Genomic DNA, 12,734 nt, shown 5'->3' on the forward strand with positions numbered 1-12,734 from the left:
GTTTTTTATGTTATGAGTTTTTAATTTGTTTATTTATTTAATTATTACTATTATTATTATTTTAATGTTTGCTAGCTTGATTGTTATGCTACTTGTGGGCATGGATTACCATGAATATTTTGATGTCATATCCATCATCTCATTTTTTTCTCCATTCTACAAACTTTTGGTGTTGAATTATATTTGTAAAACAAGCTCAAAAGACTAATAATTAGTCAAAATTATTTCTAAAAACATTTAAAATAGGTCAATTATCTATTTGCGGATAGTGGATAATAATCGAACTTAATAACTGCAATATCAACATGGATGCAGATAATAAAAAATGATACGAATGTGGATATCTAAAAGTAAAATTCGCATTTTGCGGATGCGGGTGCGGATATCGCAAATAACCGCACGGATATCCACATGTACATTGCTACCCGAGATCCCCGTTGAAGCTTCAAACGATCATCGATCGACCGAAATATTTTACATTCTATGAACTATTACACATGCTTCCATTCATGACATTGAGCCATATGATCTTAAATACATTATGTGTATCCTGTATATTAAATTGTGTTATGCATTTTTAAAGAAAATGATATTTTATGAAAATGAATTTGAAAGAACTTGCTTTAAAAGGGGAAATTTGTTTCTGAAACAGTTTCTGTATGAGCTAGTGTGTAAGGATAAACACTTAGACATATGATCCTGTGAGTGAAGGTTAAACACTTAAACTATGACCTAAGTGAGTGGGGGTTAAAAACTCGACACATGATCCTTTGAGTGAGGTTAAACACCCCAGTGTGTTAGTGGGGGTTAAACGCTTGACATGTGATCTTGTAAGCAGGGTTAAAACACTCAACATATGATCCTGTAAGTGGGGGTTAAACACTTACATTTCTGATTTGTATAAATAATATTAATGTATACAGGAACGTGATTTAATGGGGTAAAGGCCCTTCAAGTAGAAGGCTGCCCGTCTGATTGTCTTTCACAGAAAATTTGGAACCATTTAATTCAAAGCAACAATCATTATCTATGCAGAATATGTTAATAGACAATAAATTTGCAGCCACTTGAAGGCAGTGTAAAACAGAGGAAAGTAAAAATTTGGAATTGGCTGTGAATAGGTAATCTCAAGCCATTGCCAACAGCAAACCGTGTCTTGGCCATTGAAAGGTTGCTGAATATTTGATGTTTTCCAAATCAGCCGTTATGTGAGCATTAGCTCCACTGTCGGCATACCACTGCTGATCTTCCGAGGCAGCATTATTTTGGGCAACCATTGTAGCTAGCTGAGGAGGAGGAGGAGGATGTCCCTGATATGTGTAGTCCATCCCAAGAAAGCAGCCTAAAGCCTGATGATTCTGATTTCCACAAATCTGACAAGAAGCACGGGGCTGCTGCTGAGATTGTGATTTTCCTATTACCAAACTGAGAAGGATGTTTGTTAGTAAACATTGCCAAATTAGTAGGAGCAGGAGGGACCGAGTGGTGCTGATTTTTCTGGGACAATCTCATGTGACTGTGATTTAGCCAGAAAGTCATATCAAAGGAAATAGAACTCTCTCGAGTAGCAAAAGACAGTGAAGTAACAAACGAGGCAAATGAATTATTCAAGCCACTGATATGATGATACACGAGATTAAATCATCATCCTCAAGGGGCTTGCCAACAGCAACAAGTTGATCGGCTCATAGTTCAGCAGACTGCAAATATTCTGTAGTGATGTACAATACTGCAATATTCAAAACTAAACAAACCAATCTAATCTCTAATACATTACACATGATAACTGAGTTGGTCTACGTTGATAAGATGGAAACCGTGTGTATGGATAAAAATCATGACTTATGAAGCAGATGTTGTTCTGTTATGATAAGAAGCGGATGTGGAATGGATTGAATTGGTGATATTGTTCTGTTTTTTGGGAGTTTCGAGTGTAATGTGCTGCCCTTTCTTGGACAAAGTATTCCCTCCTTAGAGTCTCTAGCAATGTACAGATTATTGATGGTGGATGGTTAAATCACAGGCATACTGTTCTGCTGAGCAGGCAATTTGAGTGAGACTGAATCCAGAAATATGGAAGACATGGGTGCATTTGGGCGAACCAAATTATCAACTGGCATTAGTTGATTCATGTCTCAGTCGTGAGTTTGGTAGGATTAAGGAACGTAACATCTGGTAATGTGTTGTCCTTTCTTGGATAAAGTCTTCCCTGCTTAGAGGTTCCAGCATTGTGTTCACAGAAACGGGATTTTCGGCGTCAGTGTCGATGGTGTGGATAGTGAGATCATAAACAGTTGATCTGCAGAGGGGACAATTTGAGTGAGACTGAAACCAAGTGTCTATGCAAGCAACATGGAAGGCATGGCTGCAGTTGGGTAGGCGTTTTAGCCACTGCCCTTCTTCAAACTCACCCAAGCAAACCCCGCAGTCTGTATTGCCTTGGCTGTGTTCTCCTTCATTATTCTTCTTGAACTGAGACATGGGAAGAGAATTGATGATGGAAGATCCTAGTCCCTGGCTGTGAAACTGTAGGGAAGGATCATCAGGATTGGCCCCGTTAAGAGGCTGCCTTCCAACTCGGTTTCTAGAGGTCACACCGTGAAATGCACAGCAGAAATTTTTGAGTATCCTATAGTAACTGAATAGGAGAATCATGGTACAAACTGTAGCAATAAAGGGAATTTCCCATGAATTTTCCATGAATTGGAGAGGCTTATTCCTAAATAACTCTGTGAAGAAGGCCTTTTGGAATGGAGGGGTTGATTAGATGAAAGCAGCAAATAGATATGGACATGCAAGGTTTGTGTTGGTGATAATATTGAGGATACCCCATTGTATGAGCCGTCAATGCAAATTCTTCAGGTATATTCTCTTCTTGTTTACTCCGACCACTGGACATAATGCATGCTTTGGCTATAAAGACATGCAGGCAGATGAGAGACTCAAGGAAATCTATTCTAAGCAGCGATTCCCCAGTTGTGTTTTGTTTTGTAGTATAATTTTGTCCTGATTTTTTGTTGGATTAGCAGTCTGGTTCAAAATCGCTCCTATAGTCATCTGTAAGTGTAAGATCAGCCAACATTCAGTTTTAAGTCTGCAACATACTCCAGTGTTTCATATGATATATATTGGGAATTTGGGATGACAATACAAATTCCAACAAGGCATCTGGCATTATCAACTAACAATTGTGGTATGTTGTTTGATAGATATGGTTCATGTCCAAAATTGAGGAAGATTTTTTTGGAATTTAGCTGGTGAGACCCAAGTTCTTGCAAAGATATATGATTATGTTTTAATTTTGGCAAGAAGATGAAAAGAGTAGAAAGCATTAATTGGCATTCCAATAGATCGAGGGAGATGTAAAAGTCCATGGGCCTTACTCACTCTTAAAAGACGCCTTGAGAGAGGAGGGGTATCCACGACTTATAAAGTCTATAAGACAAGAATCTCTTAGTAATGTGAGACACTTTAACACGCCCCCTCACGTGTGGCATCTTTGACCAAACACGTGTTTAACAACAGGAGGGAAAGGCCTATCACTGTGCTCTGATACCATGTAAAAGTCCATGGGCCTTACTCACTCTCAAAAGTCTATAAGACAAGGATCTCTTAGCAATTGGGACACTTTAACAGGAGATTTGATAAAAAAACTCGAGGACGAGTTCCCGTGGAGTGGAAGGGACTGATGTAGGAGTCGGCGGAGGCTCCCAAAAATTCCCCTTACTCCTAGTAAAATTCTCCCCGGATATCCTGTTGCCCACCCTCAACCATGCAAGAGGGGCAAATATTTTCTAAGAGTACCTAGATTCACGACTCACACACACACCGACATGAGTTCCAGACTTCCAGGTGTTCATATTATTTTTAGGTCAAATGAAGTTGAAGGAAGGAAGGTGGAAGACGACCACAAAACGCATAGTTTCATGTGTTTAGATCATTTTTTTTAAAGTTTTGAAACACTAAAAAAATCAAATGCCAACACAGAAGCGGCACCGTTTAGAGAGAGCAAACAAAAGAAGCAAGAAGGGGACTTTGCAATTTATGCTTTTAATAAGCTCTTGCTTATTCAATATTGGCACTTTTTTTTTTTTTTTCTTTTTTTTTTTTTTTTTTTTTTTCTCTCGGTGTATAATTTTTGGGACAAATGCTATTTGTTTTAGGGTGCGTTTGGAATTGTAGTTTTGTAAAGAAAAAGTGCTATTTTAAACCAAATTGTAGAAAATGAATCATTTGGAAATTGTATTTTTAAAAAATTGCGATTTGAAAACGCAGAAAAGTGCTTATTCAAATCGCAGGCAATTGAATGCTTTTTTGAAAACACAGTATTTTAAAAGGTTAAACTGCGATTTTAAAGGCCAAACTGTGATTTTGTCAAACGTTTAACTGCATTTTTAAAAATCACTTTTTCAAATCGCACATTTTAAAATCGTTATTTAAAATCATACTTTTTTAAATCGCAAACCCAAACAGACCCTTACTGTGTTGGTGAAATTTTTGCCTTTGCTTGACACATGTTTTATTTTTTTTGAAAAAAATTAAATTATGTATGTTGCCTAATTGATTTGTCCAAAACATAGCAAAAAGTTTATTTTTCTTAAAAAATTTCAATCAAACTTTTATATTTACATTATTCTTTTAAATTAATTGTTTATGAATATGAAGACTCATCGAAGACAATTGACTAAATTAACATGTGAGGTAAGACAAAAGAAATTGTAATTTACATTAATATGTTTTAAACAATAATTAAATTTTATTAAATTGTTTATTTATTTTGTTAGATATATTTTTAATCAATTTTTGTTCTACTTTATTTATTTTTTATTCATAAAAAAAATATCTTGGCCCCCCTGGACCAAAATCCTGGCTCCGCCATAAAGACAACCGGCGGACATATTTTGTCAAAATAAATTCATTAGGAATCCTTGTTCGTTATGAATTAGAAGTTTTTAGAAATTCTTTTCCCTCAAGGATTAGGAATCCTTATTTAATTTGTATTAGGATTTCTAGTATATTTAGGATTTGGATTTGTAGGCTCTATAAAGGCATGCTATGACTTGTTTTTACTATCGTTGATTGAATAAAGTACTCTCTCAAGAGAGTTAATCTATTTTCTTGGTAGATTCCTGTGATTTTTCTGGCGAATTCCAGTTATTTTTCTGAGTCATCCATGCATCCCAAAGTGTTGGAGATTAGTTTGGGCTTGAATGCATGCTATGCACAAATTTTGTAGACAGGTATGAAAAGATGGCAGGTTAAAGTTTCCAGAAGATTTCAAATGATTTTTTTGCTGCTATATATTGGATAGGTTTACATTTACTCCTGAAGAACACCGTCAGGATTAGATATGGTTGATGACAAAGTGGCAATGCATTTGCATATATATATACACGTACATACGAGTTTCCTGCAAATTTTCAAATGAGCCGAAATACTTATTGCTGGTGTATCAGTCAGGATAGCACCAGCACCAAAGTACTGGTCGTTTGCTTCCATAAAGTTGTTAGGTTATGTGGAGCCTGGTTTTGTGTCCGACTCGGTTTGCCGACCCTGTTTGATGTTGGAAGGTTACAGTTTAAATGGGTTTTTGACCCGTTTCGGTGTTTTGACCTAGTTGAGAGTCGTATTTATAATCGCTTTTGTGTTTTTAAGGTTCCATGCGGGATTGACGCTTTCTTGTATTGTTTCTCAAGAAATAATGAAACCTCGGTAGATATAACCTTTAGTGGTGAACCACATAAGTTCATGTGTTTTGTAATTGCTTATTTTTATTTAAATTCTTCTTCTTCTTTTTTTTTTTTCGCTTCTCACCGGTTATGGGAAATAGGTTTTATTTCCTAACACAAATTGTTATAAACAAACAAATTTATACAAAACTATCAATTCAAATTACATTAAATTAGAGTTATTCTGGACCAGAAGTCCAAATTACTGGGCTTCTATTATAAAAACTACGAGCCACCACCCACCAGATTTAACTTCTCCTGAAAGTCTGTAACTGAAGCAAGAAATGGACTAGTCAGATCTTAGGTGCTTATTCTGTAAAATTTGCTCCTGTCACTATCCTCAGACTGAATTCTTGATGACCATGCAATGCAAGTAAGCGCTCTCAATGACTTCTATTATGGTTTTCTTGTCACTGAATGGGTTTCCTGTTCAACAGAAGCAAGAAGCTCCTATGCTTTGGTTTGTTCCATCTCGTTTTTATGTTCCATTCCGACACCAAAAGTTGATGATGTAGACTGAAACTCTGTTTGCTTAAGCAAATCAGGTTCATGTATAAGGCAAGAAACAAATAAGATTGACTAACAGTTTCAAAATGGATATCTTGTTTATCATCATTGGCTCCTCTTAAGAATTCGACAATGTTATCATCGTCTTTATTATAATACAGCTAATCTCTGTTAAATCACCAAACTCCCTCTCAATAAGTGATGCCAAACATGTAAAATATTTAATTGAAAATTGGAGGTGAATAATGAAGACAAAGTTCGAAGGACCTTGCTATGATACTGTTGTAATTACAGTTCTAAGTGTTAAAGTGTCCCACATCTCCAAGAGATACATGACTTGCACACTTTATAAGCTATTGACACCTCTCCTCTCTAAAGACGTCTTTTGAGGATAAGTTAGACTTTTACATAATATCAGAGCAGGTTTCTTGGACGAAGATGGGGTATTTTCCCTCCTAATGTTGAACACCTGTTTGGCCAAAGTTGCAGGTTTCTTGGACGAAGATAAAGTTCGAAGGACCTTGCTATGATACTGCTGTAATTACAGTTCTAAGTGTTAAAGTGTCCCACATCTTCAAGAGATACGTGATCTGCGCACTTTATAAGCTATTGACACCCCTCTTCTCTAAATGCGTCTTTTGAGAATGAGTTAGACTTTTACATAATATCAGAGCAGGTTTCTTGGACGAAGATGGGGAATTTTTCCTCCCAATGTTGAACACCTGTTTGGCCAAAGTTGCCCTCACACGTAAAGGGGCGTGTTAAAGTGTCTTACATCGCTAAGAGATACATGACCTGAGCATTTTATAAGCTATGGACACCCCTCTTTTTTAAATGCGTCTTTTGAGGATGAATTAGGCTCATGGACTTTTACACTAAGAGCCGTGAGTGAATCACGGTGGAAGGTTGCATAAAAGGAAGTGCCTTATTACTCATTGATTCAGACACTAACATCATGCTGCATTATCTAACACCACAGTTGAATGTGTCTGTATCTCTATTAACTTCCAGTCAATATCATATATTACATAAAATGGATATCAGAACATAAATCTGGTTTTTGCTCATCCTCCTTCAGGTGTTTTACCAGAATGAAATGAAAATGTGAGATATTGAAGTACAAGGAGACAAAAAGGTTAAACCAAGTTAAAAAGCTATGTCATTCAAAAGTTCAAAACCAAAAACAAGAGTATCCCATTTACACCATCAACCACTGAAATTTGGTTCTTACAAAAGAGAAGCAAAGTTTAGTGATTTCATAGAAACCTTTGTCGCTTGCCTGCAGGGACATGATTGTTAATACTAGCAGTGGGAGTCAAAAGCCGCGAATTGTTCAAACATGAAGCAGAAGGACTACTAGCAAAATTTAATATGGATGCTGAACAAGTTTGAGAAGTCCCACGAGACATCACAGGATATGAGGATGAATTCAGTGGTTTCAGAGCCATTAAAGTTGCAGTGGCAGTAGATTTAAAATCAACATTTGCATTCTGACAACCTTCAATGGAAACAGGAGGAATTTTGAAGGGTTGCAAAGGAGGAGGATTCCGCCATCGAGGAAGCGGCCCAGCAACAATAAGTGTCTGAAGTAAAGGACCTGCTTCCATCACAGCTTGTAAAAGCTTTCCCTTTTGAGGAAGAGCTTTTCCTTTGACAAGATTATCAATTACTTCAGTAGCTGGATCAATCTTTGCCTTTCCTGAAGAGACTAGGCCTGTGGACAAACAGCCATTATACTTATGAACAAGTGGCTGATTTACAAAACCCGAATCGACCACATTAATGTTTGAGAAATCCGGGGATGAAACAGCATCACCAAAGAAAGAATCTGCTGGGGAAGAGCCATGTGAATGGTAGTTACATGTTTCAGACAGACTGTTTGATTCTGTAATGCCTGAGTTTGCTTTAGCAGGCATTACAAGAGGGCTTTCATCTTGAGCATGAGGGAGTAGTTTAGGCAATTCTGTTGGGCTAGAAGGAATGAGCTTGTTTAGGATCTTCTGCAGCTGATTTCTTGCTTCATCTCGTTCTTGGTATGCCATCTTTAGAAGATTAAGTAAACTCCTCACATTCTCCTTGTTCTTTCTGATTTCCTCCCTTGCTGCCATTTTAAATGACTCCAGCTCAAAAGTGGTGTCGAAAAGCTTCTGCTTCAGCTCATCAATGCTCTGACAATATTCAGAAGAGGACTGTTTCTGAGGGAGGCACAACATAGCAGAGTAAAAACAAGAGAATTTTAAGGAATAATTGCAGACACAAATATATAGACAGAGAGACAGACACACGCTGACAGATCATCAATTATGGGGTACCTACAAAATTTTTTATGCAAGACATCGAAGACTTTCATCAAAAAGATTTTTAGATTTCAGAGGGATACAAAAATCAACACCAGCCCAATGGCACCGACCTTCTTTTGAAAAATCATAGAATCTTGTTGGCAAATGTAGAGGGATTCCAAATAAATCCAACTGAGGAAAAACTAATTCAAAGTTAGGAGGAACAGTAAAATCCTAACAAAAGCCCATGAAGACTTCTTTTTGAAATTGAAGAAAAGCAACAAAAAAAAAAGGTTGGGGAGGGGGGGAGAAAGAGAGTCACCATTCATAAACCTACCTCTGAAATATATAGAACTTAATACAATGAAATATCACAAGTCCCCATTGATAAAGAGACATTCTAATCCAAGTTTCAATTGAGACATGTTCTGTCCATAGATGGACAAAAAATGTTCACATTTATACAAGAAAAGGTCCTGGGTAATTAAGAAAAATTGGAAATTTTGGAAATTTCCTGAAAAATAGTTTTTGCATTTACAACACCTTTAAATTTCCATGCCTGGCGGTATTCAAACAAAAACAAGAACACTCTGTCTGGGCAATATAAACAAAAAAAAAAAAAAAAAAAAAAGGCAAAAAAGAAGAATTGAAGTTCGGAAGCCAAACAGACACTTAGCCAAAAACACAAAATATTTCTTCTCTGCCAAGAAGCAAAGACAACAGCAATGAATCAGCCAAGCATGACAGATACATAAATAGTAAATTTCACATACAAGAAATAAAACATGGAATGAAAGACACCCAGAAAGAATCATGGGTAGAACAGAATTACACAGTAAACAACCATCATAGAACATACAATTCAGGTTGAAAAAGACACAGCTTTCAATGCCAAACCAAACGAGACCAGAAGAAGAAGAACAACAGAGATTGACAACACTGAGAGAACAAGAAAACAAGAGATTACCCACCTCCGGGCAACTCCACATAGAACCGAATTCCTCCATACTATCTCAAAGCCTTTGTATTTGAGAAGAAAAGGCAAAAAAGAAAAATCAAGGCACTAGGGAGTTCAACGAAGGTGGATTATGACTAATTTATAGAACAAAAGAGGCATGCTATAGGAACAGGACAAAACGAGAGTGCAAGAGAACGAGCTAGCGAGCGAGCGAGAGAGAGAGAGAGAGATAGAGCGGTGGCTTTGGCATGTAGTGAGAAGCCTGTCCGCGTCAAAGAAAATCAGAGAATGCCAAAACCTTCCTTATAGAAAAATTCGGAGATTCCATTTTCTACACTTTCTTTGATATTGATTTTCATTGAAAGTTTGAAACCTTTACCCACTCTTTCAGGACCTCTGTCTCTTACTTGCAAGAATTACACACAAAAACACATTCTCTCTCTCTCTCTCTCTCTCTCTCTCTCGGTGGATTTTCCTTATATACAATTTAGAAGATTTAAACGGACATATTTTCCTCCGAACAAAGACAAAAAGAAAAAAAGGAACAGGAAAATATGGTTTACAACCTTGTACACGGCTAAAAGTAAGCTCTTCCGGTTTACGCGGTCGTATTTAAGCAAGTTTCCATTCATACCCCGTTTGGGAAAATTATTTCCCTCCGGCGGCCATTGGTTTTGAAAGGTAAGTTTCAAGTTTTGGAGTTTAGACAACATGCACTGGCAGTCTGTCATGGGCGATGGTTTCTCTTCTTTCATTGGCCGATCAAAACATGTGAACTTACACCAACACCGTCCGATCAATTTCCTGTTCAGTGTATGTTGCCACGTCATTAGATCTGTAAAAATTTAAAATCTAATGTGAATCATAAATAGAATCTTCTCAATTTTGGTCTATAGCGAAAATCTTTTATTGATATTTGTTCCCTTTTTTGGAATAATATGCGAATTTTCCCGTTAATATGAAATGACACTTTCATCCCCACCAAGAAAAAAAAAGGGGTGAGATGATCACTGATATAACGTGGTGTTATTGGCTTTTGATGGGAGCCAATTAGATAGCGTATGGAAATGTAGACCGTCTCTTCCTAAAGACTAAAGTAGTTTTTCAACCATTGGATTATTATATTCAAATGCTATAAAATATAGTTGTGCTTATAATTTTGTATTTTTTTTTTCTTATTATTATTCTTTTATGATGGACCCAATTTATTAGATTAGATTATCTTCCAAGGGCTGTGCTAGATTGCGTTGTGAACTGCCCAAGAAAACCGAAACCAACCATCTAATGGTTGACTTATTACCCATTATTCTTATTCTTAATTTCGACTCAAATTATTTATCTGAATTTGAGAGAATTTGGACACATGATTGTAAAAAACTATTTATGGGATCTACTTGATTGGATAAGTGCCTGGACAGCCCAATTTTTATTCGGTTAAGTGGGTCTCATAAGTGGTCTCTCACAATCACTTGTCCGAATTCTCTCAAATTCGGACAAATAATTTGAAAAGATTCTAATCCATACTTGGCAAGAGCATATTTGTACTATTTTTCAACTCCTAGGTACGTTCCTACTTCAGGCTAAAATGAGGGGGTAAAAAAATTAAATTACATTTGAAAAAGAAAAAAAAAAAAAAAACTTTAGGTATGAGCATTGTGCATCTCCAAACCAATTTGTGACAGTAAAATTAATGTTAGAATATTAATTAAATAATTTAATTTTTTTTTTAATCTTTTATCGTTTTAAATTTTATCTCAGCCGGCCAGTGTTGTTTTTGTTTTTGTTCTGTTTTTTTAAGTTTTTGTTTTGTTGTTACCCTTTGCAGCCAGTCGTGGTACACTTAAGATATAGACTGGACTGGAATTATTATTTTTATATCAGAATATGCACTCTTTTATCTCTTCTAGTGGAACTCATGTGTAAAGAGAGATTTTTACTGCCGTAGTTAGGATCGAGTCTTTGACTTTGTTTTTACTTTTTAAGGAGTCTTTGTACCCCTAGTCACTGTCACTAGCCCTTTGGGTCTCATATTATAACGAATGGTTTATTTGTTAAAAAAAAAAATGATACTCGAAAAAATGTTTAAGTATTTCACTATTAAGCCTCATTTTTTTTAGGGAGGATTTGAGTCCACACGTAAGCAAAAGTCTTATAATATTAATTAAATTAAATTATTTATATTCGCTCTGATCCATCCAATAAGAGTATTTGTTACGCTTAATACATGATCGACCCAAAAATTAAAGGGAAAACATAAAAATTTCTTTTTTTAAAAAAAAAAACCTACTTATACACCCACGTTCTTACATGATCGAGATGGGTCCATGTGATGTGAGTCCCGCCCAATATGAAAGGATAAGTATGTAAAGAGTGTTTTCATAACGATCTCCAAAATCAAAGTGCTCTTTTAATCTCATAATTGGTGCAAATCTACGAGTCACAAAACTCAAAGAAGCAAACAAAATTCATTTTTTTATTTATATTATGAAGCATAAAACCTTGTTCTGACAGAATCAATGAACATGGGTGATGAATTCCCTTGGAAAACCGGAAGATTTCTTCTTTATAATTCCCGACTAGCGGTTTCGGCACTCTTCAAATATATATATATATTTTTTTTGTAGTAACAATATTTTATATATATATATATTGAAGCATAATAACATGACCGCCGCGACATATAAAGACCATACTACTTCGAGCTTAGTCATTGGATCAATCAATAATGAGGTTTCCATTCATTGTTAATTATGTAATTATTCCTTTGCTAGAAACTGTTAGGGTTGAAGTAGCATGCATGTGTTATACAACTAGGCGGTGAGTCTGTGTTCCCACTGCATTATTATTATTATTATATTTTCTATAGTTTTTTTTTTTAATGCAATTAAATATATAAATATGTGGGTTCGCTTTTAACTAGGAAGCAGACAAATTCGCTAAATATAAAAATACCTCATTAATTTACGACAAAAGCTACTAAATTGAAAATAAAATAAAATTAAGGTTCTCTTAATTATTCAATGTATCTAGGCGGCTTATACTACGTGCGTAAGTGTATGGCTATGCCTAATTATTTTATCTTTGCTTTTTATAAGTTCGTTAGCCGTTGAGTTGACTCTTCCCTTCTTTCACTTCGGTGTGGAAGTTAAGAGGCCATGGAGGGCCATGCGTTAATTTATGTTTAAAGTATTGTTATAATGAAAATTAGTTTTGTTTTTTTTTAAAAAAAATAAAAAATAAAAAAAATTGTAAGAGCTTATT

At 35.8% G+C, this 12,734-nt stretch overlaps 2 protein-coding genes across 3 annotated transcripts; both read right to left on the reverse strand.

Moving 5' to 3' along the window:
• Positions 1-2,109: 2,109 nt before the first annotated feature.
• On the reverse strand, positions 2,110-2,700 carry LOC133876842 (RING-H2 finger protein ATL52-like). Its single transcript, XM_062315084.1, has one exon. It carries the CDS (start codon positions 2,698-2,700, stop codon positions 2,110-2,112), a length of 591 nt encoding a protein of 196 aa, XP_062171068.1.
• A 4,672-nt stretch (positions 2,701-7,372) lies between these two features.
• LOC133877004 (uncharacterized) lies at positions 7,373-9,977 on the reverse strand. Of its 2 annotated transcripts, none has more exons than XM_062315236.1 (2): positions 9,487-9,977; positions 7,373-8,404 (listed from the first exon to the last, which is right to left on the reverse strand). In XM_062315236.1, the coding sequence occupies exons 1-2, from the start codon at positions 9,520-9,522 to the stop codon at positions 7,493-7,495; spliced, it is 948 nt and encodes a 315-aa protein (XP_062171220.1). In that variant the 5' UTR covers positions 9,523-9,977; the 3' UTR covers positions 7,373-7,492. The 2 variants fall into 2 exon arrangements, with proteins under 2 accessions (XP_062171220.1, XP_062171219.1); XM_062315235.1 differs by having other exon boundaries at positions 7,373-8,431; positions 9,487-9,965.
• Positions 9,978-12,734: the final 2,757 nt, after the last annotated feature.

This window comes from Alnus glutinosa, chromosome 9, assembly GCF_958979055.1.
Source record: "Alnus glutinosa chromosome 9, dhAlnGlut1.1, whole genome shotgun sequence".
NCBI classification, from domain to species: domain Eukaryota; kingdom Viridiplantae; phylum Streptophyta; class Magnoliopsida; order Fagales; family Betulaceae; genus Alnus; species Alnus glutinosa.